Below are 27315 nucleotides of genomic sequence, written 5' to 3'. Positions count from 1 at the left end.
GATGGGGGTGGGAGGCCAGCAGAGGCTGGGATGAAGGGAGCACATACTCAGAGACACAGGACCCTACCCTCTGTCCCCGCTTTCCTGGCAAACCTGGGGGCCCCGGCTTTCCTGCTGCTCCTGGGTCTCCCTTTGGGGTAAGAAGAGAAAGTCACTGGTAAGAGGATGGAGGGGGCTGGGGATACAATGGATGGTGATCACAGACCAGCGTTTCCAGAATACTAGTCCCACAAGATGCTCCTCTTAAAAAAAGGATGCCCTGGTCAAAAAAGTTTGAAAGTGCTGCACAAGATACTACCTTTTTAGAGCTTCCTAATGCACACGTAGTGTATTAAAGGCTCTGAGAAGACCTGTAGTAAAGAAACCTGTGTAATATTTTTAACCCTGTATTTCTAAAATGTATCTGATCATGGCAACTTTTTGCATGTTACATCTCTTACTGTCTTAGACAAGAGCCCTTAGACAAGACAGGTGCAGGGGACACTAGCTGAAGCCGGTGTGCTGGCAAACTGGCCGAGCTGTCCAGGCCAGGATCTGGGGCTGGGGAGCATTCAGAGAGAATTCCTCTCCTCCCCCGTGGGCCCTCCTCTGCTCAGTCAGGTCCCCAGTCCCAGGCTAGCCTCAGGGGAAACCAAGAGTAAAACTGAAGCACCCCTTCCCCACTGCTCCCCATTCCTGATGCTCCATGCAGCATCATTCCGTCTGTGTCAGTACCTTGGCTCCGGGGGTCCCTGGCTCACCCTGTGTGGAAAAAAAATAATGTTCTGGTAAAGAAGTGAGAGGTGGAGGAGAAGCAAAGGAGCAAAGGTACTCTGGGGGTGGGTGAAGCACCTGGCTACCCCCGATGCCAGGCCAAAGGAGGCCTGGACTATTCCTTCCTCTGCCTCTAGGTGAGGGCTGTGACAGGTGTAAGCATCAGTGAGGCAGCCCAGGAGGAGGGAGAGGAAGAAATGGGCATTTGCTTTGGACGGGCGTCCTGTAGGATCTACACCGAGCACAGTGCTTCTGGGGTGTCCCCACCCATCTTCCGCCAACCGAATGGGCACTCAAGAGAAGGACCCCCTGCTCTCCTCTCTGAAGCTTTGCAAGCATGTAACTGCTGAATTCTGGAGTAAAAAAAAAGCACTGGGTTCCCTTGCACATTGGCAGGCTGGTGAGACATTTAGTTGAGGCTGGTAAACCTTTGCTACTTACTTGCAAGCCATCGCTAAACATCCGTTGCTCAGGTTGTGCATCTAGCATAAATGTTGTTTTTAGAGAAATGTTTCTGAATCCTGTCTGCCCCCTCCTTGGTCCAGCGGCCACCCTACGAGCCACTGCCCTCCTCTCTCCAGCCCTTGTCCTGCCCTCATGGGACAAATTACAACATTCCACTGACCTTCAGCCCAGCCATGGTGATCCCAGGAGCCCCCTGGCAGAGAGAAGAAAAGGCATGGAGACTTCCTGCTGTCAGGGGGAAGCAGGGAGGAGGTGGCCAGCCTCCCATGCTTCCACTGGGGGTGTGTGAAGGCCGACAGGTCACAGCTGCCTGTGGCCCAGACCCGCAGGAAAAACAGGCTGCTTAGCTTGGCACAGGGACAGTGGCCTGAGGAAGAGGCTCTGAGCAGCACAGCTGGCTACCCAGGCTTCCCACCAGCTGCTCAGCTCCCAGGCCCTCCATGGCAGGGAGCCCAGGGATGGGCTAGATGGGGGCATCCCCCTGGAGTGGTATGGGGGATGCACATCACTGGGATAAGAGGGGAGGACAGGAGGTGCAGTAGAAGGGAGAGTTGCAGGGGGGAGGGGCAGAGCAGAGGCTGATTTCACCAAGTACAGTCCACCCAGAGTGTGCAAGTGGGGCTCTCCTCATAGGGAACTCCCTGGACTCAAGCCCTCATGGACTGGGGAGCAGCTGGCAGCGAGCCCCATTTCCTCATCAGCCCAAGCCCAACCACTCTGGGGTAAGCAGGCTACCAGAGCACCACTTAGTAAATCCCAAGTGGAGGTCATTTTTACTGGGAACCTACTCCCCACATGGCTCTCAGGACTGCAGCCAGAGCTGAGGTTCTCTGAGAAGCTTTTTATGACCTAGAGATGCCCAAAAGGAGGTGTGGCACTGAGGAGTGACAGTTCACCCTGCCTGGGAGGGGGACAGCCCGGGGCAGCAGGAGGAGAGGGCTGGAGAGGACGTGTGCGCCCTGTCTTCACAGTGTGACATGGGAAGAGGGAGGAGTGGGCCTCCAAGGTGTTCCTAGAGCTGGGAAAAGAGGGCTGGGGGCAGTGCCACCTGGGATGTGGTGAGGGGCAGGTACCTTTGCTCCGTGTTTGCCCGGCGTCCCTGGCATGCCCCGTTCTCCCTAAAGGAAGAAACCAGAGAAATGAAGAGGATCAGCCTCAGCCCTGAAAGCATGACCTTCAAGGATGCCAGCGTGAATGGTTGGTCTGGAAGCCTGGGAGGACTTGCCAGCTCATGATGAGCTTGGAGGACCCTGCCATCGCTGACAGCTACCATGGGCCATTCATCTCTGCTCCACGAGCCAGCAGAAGGGCCCAAGTCAGAGATCGTGGTGCAGGGAAGGCTCCCAGAGAGACAGGCTCACCAGTGGAGGCTGCAGGGGGCAGGGGGGCAGGGAGGCAGGGGGAGTCAAGCTCTAGCACCAGCCTGGGCCCAGCCAGCCTGGAACTCAGGCTGCAGGGTAGGGTCACAGGCAGGAGTGGCCCACTGGGCCACTTAGCTACGGCAACCCCTCCCTCCCTTCCCTGCCTTGTGCCTCTTGTCCCCTGTTCACTCTGGCAGGTTTGCCCCTGTGGTACCTGCTGGCTGAGCAGGTGGGGCTCCTGCCTCTCCTCTTCACCTGGGTTCCTTTTCCTCCCTGGTTCTTTGGGTCTAACTCCTCCTGAGGGTGTGCGGGCCTTGGACCCACGTGGTGGAGGGTCAGCCTGTGCTTTGGGTGGTGGGGGACTGTGGACAGAGGCAGTGCGCCAAAGAGCTGTCGTTTCTCCAGGATATGGTGGGGTTTGCTCAGCATCACTGCAGTGCACTGTCTTCTTCTTCAACCTCTTTCACGTCTGTGAAAATGCTTCATCTGTGGGAGGTGGGAAGCTCAGGAAGGACAGGGCCTATGCTCTCCTGGTTTTGGAAGGACACACCAGGAGGAGATGGGGTGGGGGATGACAGCCAGTGACAAATCGGGTCAAGAGCAGGTGAGTTAACCTGCCATGATGGGAGGGGTTGTCAGGGGAGGCAGGAGGGCAGCTTCCCCAAATGAAGACCCCGTCAGGGCCCAGAATGCTGTGTGATGACAGGTGACAGCTGTCAGCCTGCTGCAATGTCCTGCATCTGAAGGCCAGTACTGTGGATGGCAATATGAAGCCTGCATAGACCCTGCTCCTGGCCAGCTGCCCCACTCAGGCCCAAGTGCTGTGGCCTGCAGGCCATGCTGTAGTTCCCATAGGCTTACGGGCAGTGGGGAACCTGCTCCCACTTGGCCTCCACTTCTCAGCTGTGATAATCACTTCTCTGCCATCTTACGGGGAGTCCTGTCCACCCCCCTCCTGCCTGCCAAGGCTAGAGCCACTTCCACCTTCTCTTGCCCATGATGGTGCCTCCACGCTGGCACCCAGGCAAGCTTCCCAGTACCCATGCTGCACAGTGACACCCCTTTACTTTAAAACAGCCACTGCCCGGCAGTGACAATAGAAAAGGGACCAGCCGCTGAGCATGGCATTTAGCCCCCTACTTCCTTCCCAGCCTCATCACATCCTGACACCTATCGTCTGTTTCCCTAAAAACATCACCCATTTTCATGATTTATGTCTTTCTGCTGTTTCCTCAACTCAATACCATCTTCATCATTGCGGCCTTTGGTCAAACACCATGTCTTCTCTGAAGCCTTTGCCATGGCCCATAACCCAGTGCTGCTTCCTCAGTGCAACAGGGATCTTGTAATCTGCATGTATGATGCATATCTGCCAGGGATGGTTCATCTCCATCTGCTTTGGGATAAGTATTTGAATTCTGAAAAAGGCCCAGAAATTTTAGCTTCATATGCAGGAAACCTTCCTTGCCCTGACACCACCAGCTAAGGGTGATGAAGTTGGACTCAGGAAGTGACCACAGCAGAGAAGCCAGTGCCCCAAATCTGCCCAGCTACTAACTTCTGGGAAATCCCTCTCATGGGAAAGAGCAGAGAAAGGCGTGGCCATTTACTGCACCTGCCACGTGTCTGGCACTGGGCTAAGGCCTTTACTTTCCTCCTCTATTCCATCTTCAAGAATCCTCTCCAGTGCAGGAGTAGATGTTATTCTTGCTTTACAGGTGAAAATTGTGGCTCAGAGAGGCCAGGTACAATTGCCAAGATCATGCAGAGCAGGGATTTGAACACAGGTCATTGTCTGCCAAAGCCCAGGTACCCTTCTCTCTAGGCCAGTTCCAAGCATCAGATGGGCTGATGTTGCAACTGTTTCCACTAAGCAGCCCCTGTGGGCTGAAAGTAGGGCGAAGCCCCTCTCTGCTGGAGGGCCCTCATGTCTGGGCCCCATGGGAGTGAAGGGGTCAGCGAGTGGGGCAGCTCAGCCCAGGGCTGGGTCTTTTTATCAGTCGCCCAGAGAAAAGCATACATCTGCTCTCTAGCCAGCAGAGGGCGCCACAGGACGTCGTCAGAAATCTGGCAACTGCGGCCACCCCCTTCTCAAAGCCCCTCCTGAGGAGCGCCAGCGGAGGCCCTTCACTCTTTCCTTTACAAGACCAGGATACCCTCTTATCACTCTAACTAGCCTGTCTGTGTTGACTCAGCCCCAAGGACACCAGACGGAGTTCCCTGGGTGAGGGATAGAGGTGGGATGACAGCTTCTGAGTCCCTCGTATGCAGGAACTTCCCATTTGTCCCACCCTCCTTGTCCCTTGTCTTTCCCTCAGTGTCCCTGCTTCCCTGTTCTGCCTCCAGTGTGGGGAGCTGGCTGGGTGTCAGGTTGTCTGAGTGACCCCGGATAAGCTGCTATCCCTCTCTGGGCCCAGGATCCTCATCTGCAAAGTGAAATCAGACTAGGCACCTCCTAGCCACCTGCTCCTCTGTCCCTCTCCATCCACCCCAGCCCTGCTGTGGGAGGCCCTTAGGAGGCCCAAAGCTGGGGGGTGACACTGCGTCTGTTGGCAGCAACAGAACATGGCCCTGTGGCTCAGGGAGTTCAGCTCTGCGTAAAACTACAGCTCTAGGAGGGGTCTTGGCAGGTCTCTGTTTTCCCCTCCTCCTACTGGGGTCTGCTCACGCTCCATCTCTGGGCTTCTGTCTCCAATCTCAGCAGGAGCAGTGCAGAGCAAAACCCTGGGAGTGAGGATTTCTGGCTAATTGGGGCTGTCTGCAGCCCATGTTGGTTGGTATGTAAGACACAACCACACACTCGAGGGAAACCTGGGCCCCCCCAGAGCCTCCTAAGGAGGCAGCCTTCCTTGTTAGCGTGGCTGACCTTTGCTTCTTCCCTCCCCTCTGGGTCAAGTCTCTTAATTCTGCAAATGACCCAGGCTCCCTTGATCCCCATCTCAGGGCCTCTCTCCCTCCCTGCTCCTCCTTTGCTGGGCAGGAAACAGGGATGCCCTGGCTGACCCCACCCTGCAAGCACATTCCACTCTCATCAGTCTCTTTCTCCAGGGGTTGTCTTGATGGGTTTGCCCCAGCCTGACCTCTGAACCGGGGACTGTGCTGGTCCTACACCAGAAAACATTGATTCCTGGATGGTGAGTGAGGTGGGAGAGGGTAAGAGTCATTGTCAAGACTAGAAGGTGGCTGTGGGCAAGGACACTCCTTCGCAGCGAGGGAGGGATGGGGGTGTTCCTGGAGGCTGCTGCTAAAAACTGGATGATAACACGCTTCTGTTCATAGAGCTTCTCTCATGGCACATCTAGAGGCTTCTTCTTTCCCATTTCCCTTCTTAAAAGTGTTCCTGTTTAAAAGGTTTGAATGTGCAGTTGTACTGAATTTAGATCCACTAATTCCCTAATGTTTTAAGTGGGGAGGGAGCTCTCATAGTCTGCCAAAGCCCCAGGGCCCCAATTTGTTTCCTCTACCTTTGTCTTCCCTGTCTTCCAGGCAGGGACCCTGCAGGCTCCCCCAGGAGGCTCTCAGCCATCCTATCTGGGTCATCCTGCAGCTGGAGAAGTGGGCACTCTGAGCATTACAAAGGGTCTTGTCCCAGGTGCATGGAGGATGGACAGCACAGGCTTTGGTGGAACCAGGCTTGCGCTCCCTAGGCTGGGTTAGCTCCCCAACTGGGAGGCTGGCTGCTTAACCCTGGTGCCAAGAACTGATACCTAGTTGCTGCTGGAAGGGGTGGTTTCCAGTCACGGGGGCTCAGAAAGCTCTGGGTGGGCACAGGCTGGTAGAGGGGGCTTTTCCCTGAATGACCTCGAAGACCCATCCTAGACTTTTAAGATGCCATCAACCATCCTGCTGGGCCCTGTATGTGGGCACCTTACAGTGTCAATAGATTCTCTATTCTGGTCCCTGCTTACAGGTCGGAGGACCCATCATTTACTGAGATGACAGGATAGAAGCCAGCATCTTGGAACACAAAATGGCCATGGTCTTGTCTTGTGAGAGTGGTCTCTTAATTGGTGATTTACTGTTTGTTGAACAAGCAGTCAGGGACTTGGCAAAAAGACATAGTCTGAAAGGAGGTGGGGGGCTTCAAGGTCAGCTCCCCAGCCAAGCAGAGGTCAGGCCAGAGGAGCCTGGGGAGGTGAATGGAACTTCCTAATGTAGGCTCCTGCTGCAGCCCAGCTCTGGGTGGGGAGGGCCCTGGGTGAAACAGTTCCACACACAGACTCTTTGTTCTCTGCAGGGGAGGACGAAGGCCTGTCTGAGTGTGGGGAATGGAGGGCTGGTGGGAGGCCAGCAGGCAGCTCAGCCCTCAGGCCTGGCCTGGGACCTTCTCCTGGGCTGGAAAAGCTGGGTAAAAACGAATGCCTTTTTCTGCCTAAAGAGTCCCTAGGACTCCCTTTCCGGGAAAAAGGCAGCTCAGTTCCTTTTTCCCTGCCTTAGCCAGCTCCAGACCAGAAAGGACTAGGACCTCGGAAATGCCAGGTCCTCCGGTAATGAGGACCGGCAGGAAGTGATCTAGGGAATTACCGGGGTCAGGCGCCCCATCGAAGGCCAGGGCTTTGGCAGGGCGGCTGGTTTGTAATCTCTATTTGAGATCGGCTGATTTTGTAGTTAGTTCCAAAAAGAAAAGTCAGCTCTAATTAATCTGTGTACTTTGGAGCGCAGGAGAAACAAGGCCCAGAGAACACAGGCTGGGGGCTGGAGCCCCACAGAGCTGGAGTCCCTTTAACCCCCATGAGGCCTCAGATCTGGGGCCCATGTCTCAGCTCCCTGATCTGCTTCCATTTAAATGGTCTGGAGTCCCCACTGGGATCTCATAGCTTTGAAAGAAAGTGCTCTCCCCACACTAGACATCTCCTGCATCTATGGCTTCCATCTGCATGGAGCGCTCTGCCACATGTGTGCACCGCGTGAAGCGTGGGCCTGCTCAGGCCCTCTGGGAGCCAGAGGGGTACACGGTGTCTTAGGAATAGCAGGTGGGGAGTTGCTGAGACAAGCCTTCTTCTGGCTTTATTGCCAACTCCCTAGGCAAAGCCTTCCACTTCCTGGGCTCTCTGAAACATGCCGAGGACCCCTAGTTTGGCTTGCAGAGAGCCCAGGAGGCTCAGAGAAAGGCCTGAATGAGCCACAGCCTTTTCTCACAGGTATAAGAGACCAACTCCTACTTCCTTTCCTTCTAGGAAAGAAGGGGGCCTTATCAGAAATCATGGGGTCCCCTGGGACTCATAAGACCCAGGTAGTAAAATCTTCCAGAGCAAGGCTCTAGGGTCAGGCAGGCCTGGCTTCGCTGCTTCCTGGCTGTGGACATTTGGGGACTCACCTATGAACCTCAGTTTGCTCATCTGCAAGTTGGGGATAAGAATAAAACCTACCTCATAGGGTTGTTATAAGGATCTAACAAGATGATGCACATAAAGATCCTTGTGCACAGCCTGGTGTGTTGAAGAGACCGGGTAAGGAAGATATGATAATGCTATCATCCCACTCACATGGCCCCCTGCCCTGAGAGGCAAGTCAGAATGATCATGCCCTTTTGTAGAAGGATTGAGGGGGGGGTGAGGAGGGGTGATGAGGTTTGGCATTCCAGAGGAAGAGAGCTGAGATGGGCCGGGTAGGTGAGCTGCTTTTCCCCACTCCCTCACCCTAGTGCTCTAGCCATTGGACCATGGAGCCTAAGGGATCTCCTCCTCTGAGAGTCCCTGTTTCTGGGAAGCCCTGCAGCCTCCAGGACAAGTAACTCAATTACAAGCTGCTCTAGCACGAGGCTCTCAAATCCTGCCTCCCCTGGTCTGAAAGCTCACAGCTCACAGCCTGCAGAAGGGGAATGTGTGCTCCACAATGGTCCTTCTTGCAAACCCTGAGGCTTACCACCCAGACCACCACACGCATCAAACACACTGCTCCCCACTGCAGAGGCAGGCGGACCAGCCCCGATGTGCTTAGAGATAAGCTTTTACTGGGTTTTGTGATCCACATAAAGTCTGACAATACTCATCAATTCTCTTGAAAGAGAGCCAAGGTTGTAATATTTTAAAAACACTTTTTGTCTTACAACATATTTAAAGTAGATTGGTATCATAAATTTGGATCAAATAGATACCACATGGGTGCACAATAATCCTGCAGTGTCTACGCAGTAGGGCTGGCCCCAGCAGGGTTGGGGCAGTACAGGGCCTGCTGGCCACACTGGCTAAGGAGCTGGCAGAGAAGCCTGCCCTGCTGGCCTGGCTGGCCTTGAGAGGATGCCTGGCCAGGTCCAGCTGCCTGGGATGGGGGATGGTGGTGGATGGAACTAATCATTAGCAAACTATATAGGATGAGAAACGTCTTTGCTGAGAGTTAAATTCCACCCTGTGCTGAAAGAAAGGCCTTGCTGCATGTGAGTTAATCTCTGGGACAGCAACTGAAGCAGATGTAGAGGGTCTTCTGGTTACCCTATGAGGCCCCCCCTTCACCCTAAACACAAGGGTCAATGCCATGGCCTCTGTCCCAGCTCGGCACTCCTCCCCAGGGTGGTGGGGTGGGAGCAAGCACATTTCCTCCCAGCATCCGTGATCAAGCTGCTCTTGGTGTCAGTGTCCCCTCGCGATGCCTTATTCCAAGCAGAGAGTAGAGAGGGGAGGAGAGAGAAACAGAACTGATGGCCAGGAGAAGGGAGCCTGGGGGAAGCCCCTCTACATTCTGGGGCAACCACATGGGAGGCAGCTTGTGCACAGTTAGCTTAGCCTGGGTGAGACCCCCTGAGCAGACATTCACTTCTGCACCAGAGTGAGAAGACTGGCCTCTGGGCTTGGACCCCTGAGCCTTGGCTTCCATTTCCATCATGATCATTCACCAGCTGTGCAACCTTGGGCAAAGTATTAACCTCTCTGAGCTTCTCATCTGTACAGGGGGGATAATGAGCTCTACTGGACCATGATAAAGACTGAATAAGATTGGGAGTGAATGAACTCTGGCTGAACTGGAGGTGGGAAGTATTGTGTGCGTCCTTGGGTATGGCCTCTTTAGCTCAGAGTTCTGAGGGGAAGCAAACTTCTGCCTGGGCATGGCGATCATGGGGTCAAATGGGACAGGGGCAGTGGGACAAGCGCTTGCAGCCCTTTGAGAGTTGCTTGACCCTGAGGAATGACACTAGGTCCTTGAGGGGGAACACTTTGCTGCTGGTCATTAATCTCCAGTCCCACCCTTTGGCCTCTATTGGACTAGGAGGCTATGGCTGAGGCACTGACAGGACAAGGGTCCCAGCAGAGTGAGGGCCAGCACAGAGACAATGTCCTGAGGCCACCTGGGGGCTCCAGGAGCACCTGCTGTAGAGACTCAACGCCAGTCTGGAGGAAGTAGAGGCAGCAGGTGCCTTCCAGAAACCCAGAGAGGCAGTGAGGGGGAGCCAGCAGCCTGGTGGCCCTCCAGGCTCCATGAGGAGAGGCAGCTGGGGCAGGGCGGAGGGGGTGGCCTGGCAGAGGAAGGAGGGTGGGAGCTAGAGCCCAGCATGCAGAAGAACCTTTTCGGTCCCCTGTGAGCTCTGAGTAGTGGTGCCTCTGACAAGCCCTGAGGTGGATGAAGGAGGACACTTCCAAAGCTGGAGGCTGCTCCTCTCTAGGGGGTATGGAGCCAACTCTGTCCCCAGGCAACTGTGGCTCCCCTGAGCTAGAAGGCATTTTAATCCAGCCTCCTATCTGCTGGGAGGTCCTCCTAACACACACCGGCCCCATTGTTCTCCCTCCACTACCTGAACGCTTCTGGAGACCGGGAGCTCCCTCCCTCCTCAGGCACCTGTGACTCTTAGGAAGTTCCCTCTTACTGAGCAGAAACAGCACCTCTTGTAGATGCCCCCAAAAGCACTTGCTCTACCCATAGTCACGCAAAAAAGTATGCTCCCCTTCCAAGCTAGAGCCTTCTCTCCCCAGAGCAGGCCTCCCAGGATTCCCTCCACATCTGAGCCCAGGATTGCCACACTCATGGACCAGGCCCCCTGTCTTCATGACACCCCGGCCCTAAGCTGAGGCCTCTCCATCTCTAGGACAATGGCTCCCAAGCTCCTTTCTGGATGAACTGGACTTCCAGTTGGCAGGTGAATGCAGATGCTCACCATAGTACAGATACCAGCCATGGGCATTGCTACGACCCGGGGGGAACCTCTGCTGGCCCTACAACCCCTTCACTGCTTGAAAGAGTGGTCAGGCTGCTAATGGGAAAAACCGACCCTGCGCTGCACCAGGAGGCAGTAAATTCTGTGAGTGTGTGTGACTGGATGGAGGCAACCGCGGGGGCTATAATTTCCACTTCCTGACACCATACGAACTTCTCAGTTTATGCAGAACTAATTAAAGATCTCTCAGGTCTTGCCATTTCACCCACCAAGCATCCATAAAACAATGCGAAGATGGCAGCTGCTGGATTACAGAGATCCAGGAATGTACTTCTCTGGAATGATTCTTCCCTTTCCAAAATCCCTCCCCCTCCTTTTCCTCCCTTTCTTCCTGCCTCTTTTCTTCTCCTGGAAGTTTCCAGACGCTTCCTGGTCAGGGTCTGGAGGGTGGGATGGGTTCCTTGCAGCAGGTGGTGCCATGGGAAAAACTCTGACTTGGACATGAACTTCTGCTCTGCCACTTAGAGGCCACGAGACTTTGGACAAACTTCAGTTTCCTCATTTGTTAAACAGGAGGAGACTAGCATCAACCTCATAGGGTGGTTTTAGGATTAGTGCAGGTCACCTTGAAGAACAGCCTGGTACATGGTAGACATTCAGTAAAGGGTGACTATCATTAAAAGTATTTTTATTTTGTTATAGTTATTATAATGACTACTTCTGGGCCTTTACTCAAATTGTTTCCCTGTCTAAAATGCCATGTCCCTTCACATTTGCTGGTTGAAGGACCACGGTGGTGGATTAAAAATGGCCGCAAATGCTTTGCTACTCCTGCAAGATAAAGATAAAGTAGAGGTGGAGTCCCTTCCCCTCACCCCACTGACTTGCATGACTTGCCTGTTGCTTTGACAAATAAGGCATCATAAAATGTGATGCATGTGAACACTTGGGAAAAGCACCTGTGCTCTGGGGCTTAGCCATTTTGCATACTGCCCTGGGCCTGCCATGCCATAAGGAAACCTGTTTATAGCCGATTGGGGGCTGAGGGACCACATGCAGGAGAACACAGGCACCCAGCCCACAGGCAGTGCCAACCGCCAGACATGTGGATGAGGCTGTCTCGACCCCTCCAGCCTTTCCATCCATCACCTAATGTGACTGCATGAGTGAGCCCAGAGGAGACCCAACACGATTCCCAGATGACCAGTCCACAGAATCAAAAGAAATAAATCATTGTTTTAAGCCAGTAAATTTGGGATGATTTGTTACACAACTACAAATAACCGATACACCTACCCATTCACCAGGATTGAGCTCAGGGCTGTGTTCTCCCAGAAGACTTCCCCAACCTGGAATTAATTTCTCTGCACCACTGTTCCCCACTAGGGCTTTGCAATGGTAGTGGTTAGCATGGTCTGCCTTCTCCAGGGTTAGTTGTGTAGGCATCCCTCTGTCTCTCTGGTCTGTGAGCCGCCAGAGAGCAGGGCTGGGGCCCTACCCCCGACGCCAAAGCTCGGTATGGAGCCCTACCTAGGGTAATCTGGCAATCTGGGAGACCTACCCAGTAATCTGGCTCCCACTTACCAGGCCCTCAGGAGAACCTGGCATGCCTTGGTACAGACAGCCACACAGGTTGCTAGTAGGAGACCTTCCTGGGTCTGAGGTGAGCCCCTCTGAGCCTGTTCCTTTCTGCGTGGAGACATGAACCCCCCTGTCCAGCTGACTTCACAAGCATCACAAGGCTCATGCTGGGTGAGCGTGTGTGCAGAAATACATGTGCACAAACAAGTCCTAACACCTGGTTACGGTTAAGGTCCTCCCCCACCCCTCCTTCTCACCTTTCGTCCATGGTAGCCCTGAATCCCCGGGTCTCCCTGGGAGAACAAAGAGAAGACAGTTAGTGGGGGTTTCTCAATGCCAACCTTTGGCTTGTGTCGTTCCTCTCACACATTACTGTCCCTCTTCCTCCCAATGACTCCAAGTCCTCCTGACCTCCCCCTCCAGCCACCCTGGAACAATAGCTCTGCTTTCTCTGAAGCCAACAGACACTGTTCTACTCTTCAGAACAAGGGCCTGCCTTGTAGAGGCCAAGGGGTGGTGCAAAGGGTCAACTGGGTTAAACTGAGTTTCAGTTTTGCCTTTACCACTGACTCTCTGTCAAACCTGGATCAGTCATTTTCTCCAGGGCTCTCAGCTGCAGGGTTGAACAGGGTCAGTGCTTTGCAACTGTCTACCCCCAGAGACCCAGGGCCCCCAGCTTCAAAGGGAGAGTCTGTTTGACATGTGGGCTTCCGGATGAGGTTTTTCAAGACTGGATGACCCCAAAGGTCCTTTCCAGTTCTGACCCCTTATGTTCTGACCCTTTTTGAGTTGTATGGCAGTGTCTTGGGCATCAACCTTGACTTTCCAGCTAGGCTCTAAGCTCTTTGGAGAGCAGGACTGCTCCTTCCATACCAGCCACAGCACTTTCTCAGCCTGAGCACACGAGATGCAGTCCTTATGGGACCCAATCAATTTCCAAGAGGAGGGTGACATTTTGGAAGTGAGCCAAGTGTGATCCATCTCTCAGCTGAGATCCTTTGCAGCCCCTTACTCAGTAATCTGTGGTGCTGTCTCCCTGCCCTCTTGCAGGGAACCCTTCCACCCCTGTGTCATCCAGAAGGGCTCTCACCTTTGGTCCAGGAGGCCCAGGTAAGCCCTGTGGAAGCAAGAGAAAGGTGAGTGGAGACAGATTCCACTGGCAGACAGTTGAATTTAGTCATGTGTACAGTGGAGGCTGGAGGCAGAGTAGTGCTCAAACACCTACAATGAGTTCTAGGTGTGCTAGAGCAAAGATCTAGAGGATCCTGGCGGGGTAAACCTGCTGAGGGCACATGGGGACAACAGGCTCACCTCCCTCTTTGGAGCCATATGGACATTGCGGGCATATCCGCTGTGCTTGCCCACTGGAAAATAAGTCAGTGGCATCATGTTAAATTGACAGTGTGGTTTGGTTCTGATCCCCACCCACCCACCTCCTAACTGGGACCCCTCCCTGGAAAGCCGACCTTGCCCATCTGAGCCTTGATTTTGCCTTTGGCCCCGCCAGGCTGTGGGAGAGCCCTCCGTCTCCTTCCACCCTTGTGCTGTGACCACTGGGCAGCTAGCCTCGGGGAGGTGGTGTGGGCCCAGGGCCTGTGGGAGCCGGAGGGAGATGCAAGGGAAGGCTGGCTTCGCTGTAGTCTTGGGCGCAGGGCCGGACCACAAACATAGGCTGGAGAAAACCATGATGCCCAAGTCTGGTCTGTTTCATTTGGTTTAAAAACACACTTCCTGTCTTTTTTTTGTTGTAAACAACCTAACAAAAGAAAACCAACAGGCTTGGATTCAGTGAGTGGGAGCCCAGTGCATTTGGGGGAGGGGTCAGCAAAGAAGTGGATTCTGAGTACTCATTTGCTGGCTGGGTTCAATTCCCTAAATTTCACTTCCTTTCAGGTTTTTCCTTCTAAAAACCCATGGAAGTGATACAAATCTTCCTCCCTTGGCCCAAATCACCATTTTCAGGGCAAAATCACAGAAATATTTAAAATCCTTTGTGGAGGGTCAAGCTGAGCAGGAGAGCTGGCAAGTTAGGTTTTCAAACTGCTGTGCCTCCTTCCAGCCAAGCTGGGCGCCCTGGTGGGCTGCCACTGTGGCCCAGCCTGGAGGGACCCTCTCCTGAGCCTCAGGCAGATGGAACAGCTGAGGGACCCAGATGTGAAGCCAAGTGACCTGGAATGTGTCTGTACTCATCAAGGGCTGTTTGCAGGGACAGCACTGACCTAGCAATTCTACCTCTGGGAAACCATTGCAGCAAAAGAATCAGAGATGTGCACAAACATTCATGTTTGTGGATATATACTATAGAAGAGAACACATTAACTACCTTGCAAATAGGCCCAGCAGCCCTAAAATTCGTATCATGGGAGATTCCTGACGTAGGAAAGGTCATAGTTTATGATGTTAAGGGACAGACCAGACCGAATAGCATACAAACTGGTATGTTATTCAGAACATTACCAACCTGTAAAGGGCTTCTGTGTAGATATGTCTAAGGAGAAAAATGGAAGGATTCTCCAAAATATTAATGATGGTGAACTCCAGATATGGGAAAATGTTTAAAACTTTTTTATTGCCTGTGTTGCAAATTTTCACAACGTATGTGTGATGTTTTTGTCATAAGAAAAGAAAAACAATTTTATGTTTTGTTTTGTAGTCACTTGGAAAAAAACATTATTAAATAGACTTCATCCTTAACTCCTGTGTCTCCAGTAAATATGGCATTAATATGAGTTCTGGGTGGAGGATAATTTTCTCTAAAGAGGTCATGCCTGCTGAGTTACGCCCCTGCTTTTCTTGCACTGAATTGGGCCGAGAGAGTGAGGTCTCGGCAAGGGCTTGGAAATGGGCGGCATGGGGGACATGAGGCTTAACCTGTTGTCCATGTCTGGTGCTACCCAGAAAGGGGTGCCTGTTGGCCCCCCTGGCCCCTCTCAGCATCAGGCTCGATGCTGGGTCCCCCTGGCCAACCAGGCATGCAGGTTGGCCGGAAGGTGGTACAGGAATGTGAAACCCACTCACACCAGCAGAGGCACACTCATTAGCGGTGCCCGTGGCCAGACACCCCTTTGCCACCTCTTCAGAATATTGCCCCCAGCTCAGGTTTTCCTAAGCCCAGGGGTAAGGGGACAGCCATCAGAGGTGGACCTGGGAATTTTCTTGGCAAGCTCCTCTCCCCTGAGGCTGGGAAAAAGACAGCTGGTTAGTGGTTTCCTCTCTGGAAGACAATGAGTAGAGTTGAGGCATGGCCCCAGGAGGAGTGTTTTCAGAACCAGAGCACAACAGACTAGTGACGGGGACGGGCAGCTCCTTGCATGGGCCACCATGTCCAATGGCCTTGTTACGGGGTTTCTGCCATTTGGTGGGGACCCAGGTTTCCACTGGTTATGAAGGTTTGGGTGCTTACAGAGAATTCTTGGGACACACCTTGAAGGAGAGGAGGCAGTGGGGAGAGGAAGGGGAGACTTACAGGTGGCCCCATGGGCCCTGGCAGTCCTGGGTGTCCCAGAGGTCCACTTGGTCCAGGGGGGCCTGGTGGCCCTGGCGGGCCTTGGATGCCAGCTTGGCCCTGTTCACCCTGAGGTTCATGGGAACAAGTGTTAGAGACCCCCAGGGCCACAGAGCGGTTCCCACCCCAGTGCCATGCACCCGGTGAAGGCCCCACTGTGGGCTCTGGGGGCAGGCAGTGGTGGTGTGACGGTGATGATGCTGTGGTGGTGACTACATGCAGGGACTGGTGACAGCGAGGAGACGGCCAAGACATTAGGCCCCCAAGAGGAGGTGCTTCCAGGGAGGACTTGCTGCCTGAGCAGATGGTCCTCAAGGGAAGAGCCCTGCTGTGCTGGCAGAGGCAGAGGAGTGAGTGAGATGACCCCCGGCCCCACGGGAGGGCTGCTTCCAGCCTGCTCACGCTGCCCAGAGTGCAACGCCCGTGGGCCTCGGCCTGGGCGTGCCTCGGTCCCGCCCCTCTGAGCAGTGAGTCCCATCCTCCGTCTACGTCTGGCCTCTCAGCCATCAGCTGAGAACAGCGCTTCCTTGTTTACTGCTGCAACTTTTGCTGTCTTGACTATCTGGTCCAGAGGATCAAATAGGGATCAAATAGGTCAGGGGCTACAGAAATTCGTTTGGCTTACTAAATAATTAGGCAAGAGATTTTAGTGCAAAAAATGTGGGCTAGTGGCTTCTGATGAAAAACTGGGAGTCCTGGAAAGCTAGGCCCACATTCCTGGGAGGCAATCATCACCTGGGCCTGGGAGGGGTCGCCCCCTTCCAGTGGGGCAAGAGTCCTCTGGTTGCCTCAGTCCCTCCCCTCCCGATCCCTGCCAACAGGCTGAAGCAGGACAGCCCAGCAGGGCGAGAGCTCCAGGCTGGGAGGCAGGGGGACGTAGGCGGCTGGAGGTCCGGGCCAGCCTAGCCTTCTCAGAGCCATTTCAGCAATCCTCTATGACACAGTATGAAAAAGGGAGCTGTATCTTACTATGTTGATGGACAGTGACTGTGAACGGGGATGTAGGGGGGACTTGGTGAAGGGGGGAGCCTAGTAAACATAATATCCTTCATGTAATTGTAGATTAATGATACCAAAATTAAAAAATTATAAAGAAAAAGGGAGCTGTTGATGCTTGCTGCAGATTCTATAGAGGAAAATGATTATAAATAGTGCATAACCTCAAATGAGAACTGCATGGTTTAGTAGTACCTGCTTGAATCATCTCTTAGCTGGGACATCCTAGGGTAGATGGCACCCAGCAGTGTCACTCTGGGACCTGGGCTTCAACTTGCCTCACCTTCTGAGAAGCCTCTTGAGGGCTCAGTGTGCCCACAAAGGTACAGAAGCAGGTACAGTAAGTCCCATTTTACAGAAGAGAAAGCTGAGGCTCAGAGAAGTTGAGCTCCCTGACTGAGGTCACATGGAGAGCTCAGAAAAAGCCAGGACTCAAACTTGGAACTCCAGACTATTGTTATTCATTCCAAATAAGTCCCCAGCAAAAGCTGCTCACTGTCCAGCTTTGGACATGCACTCTGGAAACGACCTCCAACACCATCTGCTAAGCACATTACAACTCGTATAAAGTTTCCTCTTTCACCCAAAGTTTAAGCATCTTACAGAGGCTGTAAAATCAATATTGGCTTATTGATAGGAAATGGATAAGCTTTTTTATGCCCCATGATGGCCAACAGCATAAAAATCTTGTTCTGTAGGTGGGATCTGCTGTGGCAGAAAAAGGGCCCCTACTCTTCTCTCTCTACTTTGGAAACCAGGTTAGGGCAGCACAGAAAGTCTGGCTCACCCACCCTTTGCTTTTAAAAAGGGAGGCAGTAAACCGTAGTGGCCTGGACTGAATCCTGGGCCCCTCTCAGTTTCTTCATCTGTAAGGTGAGGATGATAATAGCACCTCACTGCCAGGTGGCTGTGTGGGATTACATGAGATAATCCATGTAGAATTCTTACAACAGTGCCTGGGACCCAGAGAGGGCTCAACAAATAGCAGCTAGTGCAACAAAGCCAGGACATGGCTGTTGGGGGCTGAGGTAAATGGCCACGCTGAGAGCAAGGACTCGGCCCTCCTGGACTGGGGTCTGACACAGGTAGGGGTGGGCCCTGTGGTTCTCTGAGCTGTCGGCGGGCCCCCTGACTGTCCATGCTGGGGATGGGTGCTCAGAGTACACGGAGGCTCTCGGGGATCTGGTGGGGTAATGGGATATGCAGGCTCGGACAGCACATGCACCACGTGTCCCTCTGTATTTTTAGCTGTTCATTGGAGAGATTTTTCAGCCTTGTTCAGTCAAATGCCTGAATATGCAGGCCCCTGGGCTCCGGACCTCTGAGTCAGGCCAGATGGGGGCTTCAGGCCCCACTTCAGGCTTTCAGACAGCACCTCAGGGCCCTGCCACTTCCAGCATTCCTATGACCTGGGGGGTAATCCCTGCAGAGTATAAGGGGGCTAGGGACAGGGGTAGCAGCCATGGGCTGCGTGGCCTGGAATCAAGCTGTAATGCCTGTTCCTGGATCCCTGGGTCTGTGGTCTCTTGTCCTTTGTTCTCTGTGATCTGGTATGCCAGCTTCCTTGGTTAGTAAGGCAGGATTGGAAGCAGTTGCTCATGAAGATTACACTTGTTGGCTGTGGGTTACATTCCCTCGCAAATTCCCTTGCTCCTCAAACTCAGGTTACTTGTGACCAGATGCTAAGCAATCTGCATTTCTAAATATAAAGGGTGTAGGTCCATCTGAGAGAGCCCTGGCTGTGGGGTTTGAAGGCCTGCCTGCCAGGCCCCATTCTGCCTCTTGCTTTTTGCACGACTGGGCACAAACTTACCTCTGCAAGCCTCCATTTAATTATAACTTAAACTGTGCCAGGCACTTTTCCAAGGGCTCTCTGTGCATATGAACCCTATGCAGGAGGAACTGTTATTGTTCTCATTTGACAAATGAGGAAGCTGAGGTGCAGACAGGTTAAGTAACTTGCCCCAAATCACACCGGTAAGAGGCAGAGAATCTGGGCACTCTGTAACTTACCAGCTGTGTGACCTTGGGCAACTTTCTTAACATCTTTGAACCTTGATTTCCTCATCTGTGAAATAAGGATGATCATGCCTAATTCATAAAACTGTTGAAAAAATTAAATGAAATCAGGCCTGTAAAATGAGTGGCACAGTAGCTGGCACACAGTGATGGCTGTTGGTGGCTGTTATAACATGTGGCAGTTGTTGTGGGTCTCCTAGGCCTAGTGTTGTGTTATTTCCACATCTGCAGCCTTCACGGGTCTATTTTTGTCTAATTTAATTTCACTGAAGCAGAGTGAGGTTCTGGCTTTGTCTATAGCCCATTGCTGAGCCCCTGGGGCAGGAAGCCACGTGTGGTCTGGGCAAAGGGAAGGTGTCTACCTGGAAGGTCCGCCTTTTTATGACTGGGGGTGGAGCCAGTCGCACTGAATTGAGGAGAGGCAGCAGCTGAGGAGAAAGATGAGTTGAAAGGCCAGAGGGCAAAGGCCAAAGATCGCAGGTGTTCAGAAGGATGCCAAAAGTCGCCAGGAAGGCAGGGCGGCCAAGAGGGAGGGCAGAGAGGAAGAGAGAAGAGAAATTAGTGAGCATGAGGCATAGGGAGGGAAGGCGTGGACGCGGCACTCTTGTGGCTAGTGGGGCAGAGAGCGGAGCTTGCCCTTGGATGGCACACCGTCCCCAGTGGGGTGTTGGCCAACAGCAACCCCCAACTGGGAGAGTGGTCCTTCTTGGCAGGGCCTGCCCTCCATGGCCGTGCTGAGCTGCAGAGGCTGCCTGACACGCGGCCCAACATTGCACTGCCAGCCCCACCCATCCTGGTGGTGGACAGGCTGCTGGGCTGAGGGCAGCTGACTCAGAGGCTCTGGCTAGGGAGCCATGGGACCAGCCAAATTGGTACTTGTAGCCTGGCTGGTGTGTGGTGGCCACTGGGTTCTTTTCTTGGTTGAACAAGAAAGGCTGATGTCAGCGAATCTAGGAGGATGGTCAAGTGCCAGGTTGGGCTCCCAGGGGGCTGAGCTGGCCGAGGTGTGGCCAAATCTGGCACAAGCTAAGTCCTACTGAGGTCTCACCCTGGGGCTAGTGGGCTTGGAAAATAGAGGCTGCACTAGGATGTCTCCAGCATGTTCAACCACCGTTTTGGAGGAGGCAACTTGCAATATTATCCAATGTAATTTTTATTTCTGGAAATTCTTGCTGCTTCTAGTCTCTCTACCCATTGAAGCTGAGCAGCCCATGGCTTTAGGGAGCAGTTAGAACCAATGTGAAAACAAGGATGGCATATAATCAACCTCATTTCTGAAAGTGTTTTAATTTACATGAGGCCCCTGGGATAAGTTTAAGAGCCAGGGGTGACCAGGGCTGAGAATGTGCCCAGCTGGGGACTTGGGAGCCAGGTCATTGCAACCTTCACAGCCAGCTGCTGCACCCAGAGCTCCCCACTTCTCACTGTGGGGCCTGGGAATGTGCAATGTTGGGCTCTGTGTCCAGAGAGCCGCTTGGCAGACAGAGGTCTGAAGAACTTCCAGAACCTACAAACCTTCAGGGTTATTTGGTTGGAGCGCAGGGCTGCTAGAGTGCTGCTTAGGTGCTCCTGGTGTTGGGGGGCGGGCACAGAGAGGGTGATAGGGGGAGAGTAAGTGCCAGAGCCCAGGGCCCAGCAGCCCTGCTCCCATCCCAGGGCACTCCATCCCACCACTGCCCCTCCTCTGCCTCCCTTCCTGGGGAAGCTGGAGGCCAGAACAGCGGCAGGGAGCAGCCTGGATCTCCTGGTATCTTGCAGGCCTGGAGGCCTGCCACCCCCACCATGCCCACAGACCCCTCAGAAAGCCACCAGACTGCTTGTCTTAGAAGCCCCTGCTTTTCTACTCACTTCCAGATAAACAAGGGGGTGCCAGCTGCCTTGCCCTGTCCACCAGCTGCATCCCCAAATCTGCTCTCACCCTTGCCTAACTCATGCCCCACACTGCTGCAGTCTAACATGGTACTTCCAGAGCCTTCTGTCCCTACTCTTCTTCTCCTCTGTTGGGCTGAGGGGCAGAGAGTGCTCTCCTCCCCCTCCCCCTGTGAGTGCTTGCTCAGGACCGATGACACACGGCCAAGGGGTCTGCAGTTATGTCATCAGTTGTGCTCGGGGACACTGTCTTTCTTTCGGGTAACATAACAATCCTATGAGCCCACCATTTCAAATAAACACAGCTGACCTTCTATTATTGTATCAGGATCAGGCTGGCTGGAGCACCAGGGCTCCTGTGTCTCTGGGGCACATGCCACTGATAGGCTGGCTCTGCACTGCTGCCAGCCTGCACCCTCTGGCCAGGCCCAGCCTTGGCCTCAACCCTATGCCAACTGCTCATGTTCAAGGGCTCCTCAACCTCTCCTGGCCCAGGAACTCAGGAGTCAGGGTCTAAGTGGCTGAACCCTGCTAGCAAGGCCCTCCCAGTGGCCTTCTGGAGCCAGGTGGACTCAGCCTGACCTGTGCTGTCTCTACTTCCTCAGTCCCCTTGCCTGGCATGGTGGGCAGCCAGGGGAACCACACTGTGCATGTGTTTCTGGGCAAAATGAGGCCCACAACAGAGGGTTGGACATCTAAAGATGCCTGTTCTCCCTGCCCTGATTGCCCAGGTCTGAAAGCGGCAAGGCCAAGCTGCAAAACCAGGGGCACTTCTCAGGTCCCAGCTAATTGGGGCTCTGGCTGGAGAAAGCAATGCTTACCTTCACCCTCCCTGTCCCAAGAATGGCCCCTGCTGTTTGTGCATATGTTTCAAGATTCTTAATAGGACTACAGCAGGCTTTGGGGTGGAGCAAGGAAGGAAAGGAGCTGGGGAGGCTGGGGGTGAGTGGGAGACCATCCCAGCCCTGAAATCCCCCACTTTGCTTGGAGAGGACTTCCCTGTTCTTAAAAAGGCAAAGCAGAGACTTTATCCTTGAATTAATACAGTCAGCCCCAGTTATCTCCCACCACCCAGAGTTGGGTCATCTGAAACAATGACTAATACAAAAGTCCCTCTGGGCTGGCCAGGGCCAGCAACCAGATATGCACACACTGTCACACACACACACACTGGGGAGGGAGTCAGACACACACTTGCGCAAGCCTCACGGTTTTACAGAGAAGGCGATGCGCAGAGGAGATGCATAGCTAGGCAGGCAGAGTCTCAGATGCACATGTGCTGGAAGACTGGCAGGTCCAGATGGCACGGGGCAGATAAACCAAGACACTCATGGACAGCCAACATGAGTAATGGGGATCAGCTCTGCGCGTGCACACACACACACACACACACACACAGACTACCGGGTGCACTCCCGGGGCTGCCTGACACACTGCCGGGCCCCCCAGCCCCTGGTCTGGCTGATGAGTGTAGTGGGGTCGAGTGATCCTGTGTCCTGCGCTCTGTAGACACTGGAGCCCCAGGGAGGGATCCATTTGGGGGTTCACTTACCCGGTGTGGGTACTCTCCACACTGACCCTGGGGAGGGGAGGGAAGGAGAGGAGGGTGTTAGGCACTTGTTGGGGTCTGTCCCTTAGGACTGGACACATCATGCACATGCCTCACCTGCCAGCCCTGCTCTGGTCCTGGAACTGTGCTTTCTGAGGCAGGAGAATGAAATCCCTCCCTTGCCCCTGACTGGCAGCAGGGAGAAACCCTTAGGGCCTGCCTGGATGTGGCTCCACGGAGCCTAGGGCAGGCCCCCACTGCCATACACCACTTGCTGTGAGGGCAGAGTCAGGAGCTGAGCTCCATGCCTGGCTGCAGGAAACTTCCAGAAAGGTCAGCTCTCTGGGAGGGTGTACTCAGTGGCCTGAACAGGAGCCCCTGAATGGGAACGACAGGCACGGAGGCAAGCTGTGGGCAACGGGGCCATCAGAGATGCCCTCTCAGAGTGGGGGGCCAAGTCCCTGTACTGTCCCCTCCAGGGCAAGCCCAGCAGACTCTCCATCAGAAATTCAAGGAGACAGAAATGCAGGCCAGGCCCGCGGCTTACAAACTGACATCTCAAAATACTAGAGGCTCGTGGAGGTGGGTCAGGGAACAACGTGGTGGTGGAGGTGGGAAAGGCAGAGAAAGAGGCTGAGAAGGGCCAGGCTCCAGGCTACGCCCTGTCCCCAAGAAAGATCAGCTCCCTTTTCTCTCTCATGTCCTGGCACCATCTGCGACCCCTGGCTCTGGGGATGAAAGGTAAAGTTTGAAAAAAAACACTCTAGACCACTTTCTACCTGTGGGGAAGCTGTTTCCTCATGAAAATTCTAGAAAATCTCTATCAGGCTTACCTTTTCTCCTTTTTGTCCTTGAGGTCCCTATGAAAAGATGGAAATGAGAGAATTAGAAACTGAAGTTGAGGACACAGTGGCCCGAAGCCTTTCTGCTGGGAACAGTAGGGCAAGGTACCAACCGGCTGTCCTCGGGGACCCATCAGGCCCTGTGGGGAGGAAAGACACACAGGTCAGTGGGTGCACAGAAGGCAGGCAGAACCAGAGACACGGGCCTGGGTGGGGACTGTGCTAGAAGCTAAGCCTCCCAGGTGCTTTTTGGAAGGCTGAGCCCAGGCTGGCTGGTCTTCCTGTGTCCAAGATATTCTAGCTGGTGTGGCCAGTACACCATGTCTCGGCTTCCTCGTCCATCGGTGGGTGTGATGAGGTGTGCTCTGCCCCTGCATGTGGCTGTGATGAAGAACAGATGCCAGCCTGCCTTCATCGCCGCGCGCCATGGTCTCACGGGCCAGCCTGCTGGAGGCAGCGTCGGTAGGTAAGGCAGTGCGCTGCTACTGTGGGGTGCCCTGCCTCACCCATGCCCGTCTCATACGCTAAGAAGCAGAGGCAGAAAGCCTCCAGGAAACCCTGGCACAGTCTGTCTTCTACTCTCCAGGGCCTCAGTGTGAAACCAACCAAGCCAAAGTGGCGGGGGGGGACCCAGGGCTGGAGGTGGGGTGCCAGGGCAGAGCTACAGACAGGGAACTTCAGATAAACCTTTGGCGAAAGAGAGAAGGTACAGTTGGTGATTCAGAAGACCATGTGGGCCTTGGGGTTTCTTTCCAGGGTGTCTTGTCAGGGTCACAGGGCTGAGAGAGGAACCCTGTTGAGCATGGACCCCTGACCCCTGAGGGGAACACAGCCTCCAGCTGGCTCTGTCAGGAGTGTGGCCTGCGGCTGGCGTTGAGGGACCTGCTCTGAGGCAGGCTTTCAGGATGTGCTCACACCTGTGAGGAGGACGTCTCACCAGCAACACCTCTCAGCCAGGCTGATGGAGACAAAGCCCAGCAGCTCGGTGAGTCTTGGACTAGGATGTGAGCCCAGGTCTGTTTGACCAGGAAGGCCCGGTCACTTTGCCGTGCTCTCCGAACTGTTCTAGGCCTTGGAGGCAGGGCTTCCAGACTTTCTAGAGGCCCAGGCAGTGCCCCAGGCCCTGGGTCCCTGAGGTCCCTTCCAGAAGCCACCCTGAGAGCCTGTGAGGACCCACCTGCCAGACAGTCTCTGGGGCTTAAAGAACTCAGGAACCCCTTGGACAGACCCATGGGTTGGGGCAGGGCCTTCTCTTGCCTCCAGCTTCCCAACTGGACCAACTATCAAAATGGGAAATTCCCAGGAGGTTCATACAAGGGGACAAGAGGCCTTTGGAACAATCTGTATGGCATCCCAGGCCGTGTGGCTGACCTAGTGTTTAGTATCAGTTTAGGCAGAATATGATGCATTTGGCAGGGAATCAGACTGCAGGTGACCAGGCTACCCTCTCTCGGGACAGAAACAGGCACATGATGACAAGGGGGAGGGCAGAGGCCACAAAATGAAGACAAAGGCTTGGGACTGCGGAGCCCTGGACAACTATGTCCAGATGTTCCAAATGGTGGGACATATCGTGGGATATTGTGGTCCCCACAGGTATTTTGTTGATCCCACACAGTTTTATTTCAATTAATTGCCAACATTTAAGAGCAAGGAGAGTACAACAAAAACCTGGATTCAAGTTTCTCTTAAATATCTCAAGGTCCAACAGCACATGGCACCAATTAGTCTGGTACCAGTTAGGACAGTGGCTGTCCCTTTAAAACAGGCCCCGGGTGACGAGCTGGTCAAGGCACCTTCCCTGCGTCCTGCAGGCCAGGCACTGTTATAAACACATGGCACAAATTAACACCTCCCACCTGTAGGACAGCCCCAGGAGTGGTGAGATAGGAGGTGAATTCAGAGTTCTGGTTCTCCTTTAAACACTTGTGGGACCCCAAATCCTGTCTACAACTTATATCAGGTTCTTGGGGTGACTATGAGGTGGGTGGGGCACAGGGGGCCTCCTTTTGACAGGTAGGGACCCAGGTTAAGCATGTGAGGGTGCGCCCCAACCCCCGTGCTGGACAGCCAGCAGAGGGGCAGCCATCTGGGAAGGCAGGTGAGTGGGAGACAGACACGTGATGAGCAGACCAAGATGATTATGCGGGACAGCATGGTGAATTAATAGCTTGGGTCCCTGTGCCAAGCCAAACAGAAGCCTAATGGCTCTGGGGCCTGTGGGATTTTGATGGATTACTTTGAGGCAGACAGGGGATCTATCATGCTGACATGGGCTCATGGGAGACGGGATGGCCCCACTCTTCCCCCTAAGTTAGCTCTGATTCCTGAACAGATGGGAAAGACCTGGGGTGGGGCAAAGGGTCGGCAGGAAAAGGAGCCCATGGAAGGCTTCCTTTCCTTTAAGACAAAGGGCCCTGGCCACAGAAAGGAGGCACAGTGGAGGGGTGAGATTCCACCATGTAGGCCTCAATCCCAGCTCTGTTGTTTAGGTGCTGTGTAGCCTCAGACAATATATTCACCCACTCTGTGCCTCCATCTTGCTTTGTGCAGAGTGGGAAGAATAAACTCTGAGGATTATAGAGCAGTGATCATTATTACCATCATTATTACTTCTGGGGTGCCTTGGACTATGTTATGGTAGCGTCAGGTCACTAGGAAGGGGAAGAGGGTGGCAGGGAGGGGAGACTGAGGGAATAAGCATCCAACCCCCTTCCGCTGCTGTAACAAGGCGGGGTGGAAGTTTATTGCTCCTCAGCCTCCATTACATTATGCGCATGCCCAGCATGCTTAGGCACAGGGTAGGGGCAACAAGAAATGCGTCTGCAGTGGAGGCGGCTGTGATGGACAGGAAAGCTGGCTGGGGGGCCTGCGTTCCCATGCCAGCTCTTCCACCCTCTGCCTCCAGTGCTTCACTGCCCTTCTTCCAGTTCTGTGGGTATCTAAGGACTTTTCTGCCTTTTGTGCATGCTATTCTCCCATGTCCAGAATGTGCCTGGCCTTCCCCTTTTAATTAAATCCTCACCCCTCAGGCTCCAGTTCAATTCTCTTCTCAGGAAGTCCCCTCTGACCCTCAGCCTGGGGGTTTCTCAGGGCGGTGGGTACTGGCTTTTCATAGCATCAATTGTGGAGGCAATTTGTTACTTACGTGAGCGATTTTTAAAAGGCCTCACCTACTAGGCAGTGAGCTACAGGGTGGCAAAGACAGTGTCTTACTCCTGTATGTATCTCTAGCACCTGGCATAGTGCTCAATAAAAATCTGTTAAAGGAAGGAGGTGGGGACACCAGGAGGGAGAGAGGGAGAAAGGCAATAAAATGTGGAAGGAAGGAACTGGAGAACTGGGCTTGGATCCTGTTTTGGATGTTTCCTGGCTGTGTGACTCCGAAAAAGTTACTTAGATTCTTTGAGCTTGAGTTTTCACAGCCATCAAAAGGACTCCTAATAGGACCTGGAGCACAGGGCTATGCTGAGGATAAAGTGAGATAATACGTGTGTAGTGCTTAGCCCTGTGCCCACCCACAGAAAACCCTCAGTAAGCATTAGCTGAGTCTGAGCCTTGCAGGCACACTGAGGCCCAGAGGGAGCTGAGTTACTAAGGGTCCCACAGTAAGTTAGGGTCCCACGGTAAGCCCAGGTCTCCCTGCCGACAGTCCAACATCTCCTCTTTCATCCGCAAGGTTATCTACCTCCCTCAGCAGGGAGGCCTTTGGCCCCCATGGCCTGGCAGCACCCCTGTGGTGGGTAGAGGCTGCCCTCACACCTGGGAGATGGGAGCTTGCCTGGGTACTCTCACCACCTGGCACAAATTCCTGGCCTGCCCCTGGAGGTGGAAATATACCTCACAGTGCAGATGTGACCACGCTGGGTGTGAATGAGGCAGGAACGCATCCCAGCCCAGGGCTGCCCCATCTACTCTTAATGGCCCACCAGACCCGCTGAGAACTGGTCGTCCCCCTCTACAGTGCATGGCTCCCAACAAGGGAAGCTGTAGAGGGAGGAAATTCCTTTAAAGGGCTCTGCAGAAGTTGAAAGGGGCCAGGAAGAAGGCGGGGGCAATGGTCTGCTTCTCAAGTCAGCTTTGTGTCCAGTTGGGGCAGGAGGCAAGGAGCCCTGGGGCAGCCAGAGCAGGGCCGCACTAGGGAATCGGGCTAAGGACGAAGTGCCGGACGCCCTCCCTCGGCACATGAGTGCCGCAGGCAGGCTGGTCCTGAGGCACAGGCTGGTGGCAGTTTGGGAGCGCTAGCCTCTAACTCTGTGGTACCCTGGCCAACTGGGACTCTCTGGACC

At 54.0% G+C, this 27315-nt stretch overlaps 1 protein-coding gene across 1 annotated transcript in view; it reads right to left on the bottom strand.

The window, feature by feature from the left end:
- The window catches only part of COL13A1 (collagen type XIII alpha 1 chain), a 145621-nt gene that overhangs the window by 37011 nt on the left and 81295 nt on the right, over positions 1–27315 (bottom strand). The window contains exons 11-19 of the mRNA XM_057505377.1: positions 23018–23044; positions 22188–22214; positions 19129–19194; positions 15713–15820; positions 13337–13363; positions 12504–12539; positions 2292–2336; positions 1379–1411; positions 715–741 (exon numbers count right to left, since the gene is read on the bottom strand). Of these exons, the coding sequence (XP_057361360.1) occupies positions 715–741; positions 1379–1411; positions 2292–2336; positions 12504–12539; positions 13337–13363; positions 15713–15820; positions 19129–19194; positions 22188–22214; positions 23018–23044 (396 nt within the window). The remainder of the gene's footprint in view (positions 1–714; positions 742–1378; positions 1412–2291; positions 2337–12503; positions 12540–13336; positions 13364–15712; positions 15821–19128; positions 19195–22187; positions 22215–23017; positions 23045–27315) is intronic.

Source organism: Manis pentadactyla, chromosome 8, assembly GCF_030020395.1.
Source record: "Manis pentadactyla isolate mManPen7 chromosome 8, mManPen7.hap1, whole genome shotgun sequence".
Lineage (NCBI taxonomy): Eukaryota > Metazoa > Chordata > Mammalia > Pholidota > Manidae > Manis > Manis pentadactyla.
Note: the sequence above shows the minus strand (reverse complement) of the source record. Positions and strands in the feature narration are given on the sequence as shown.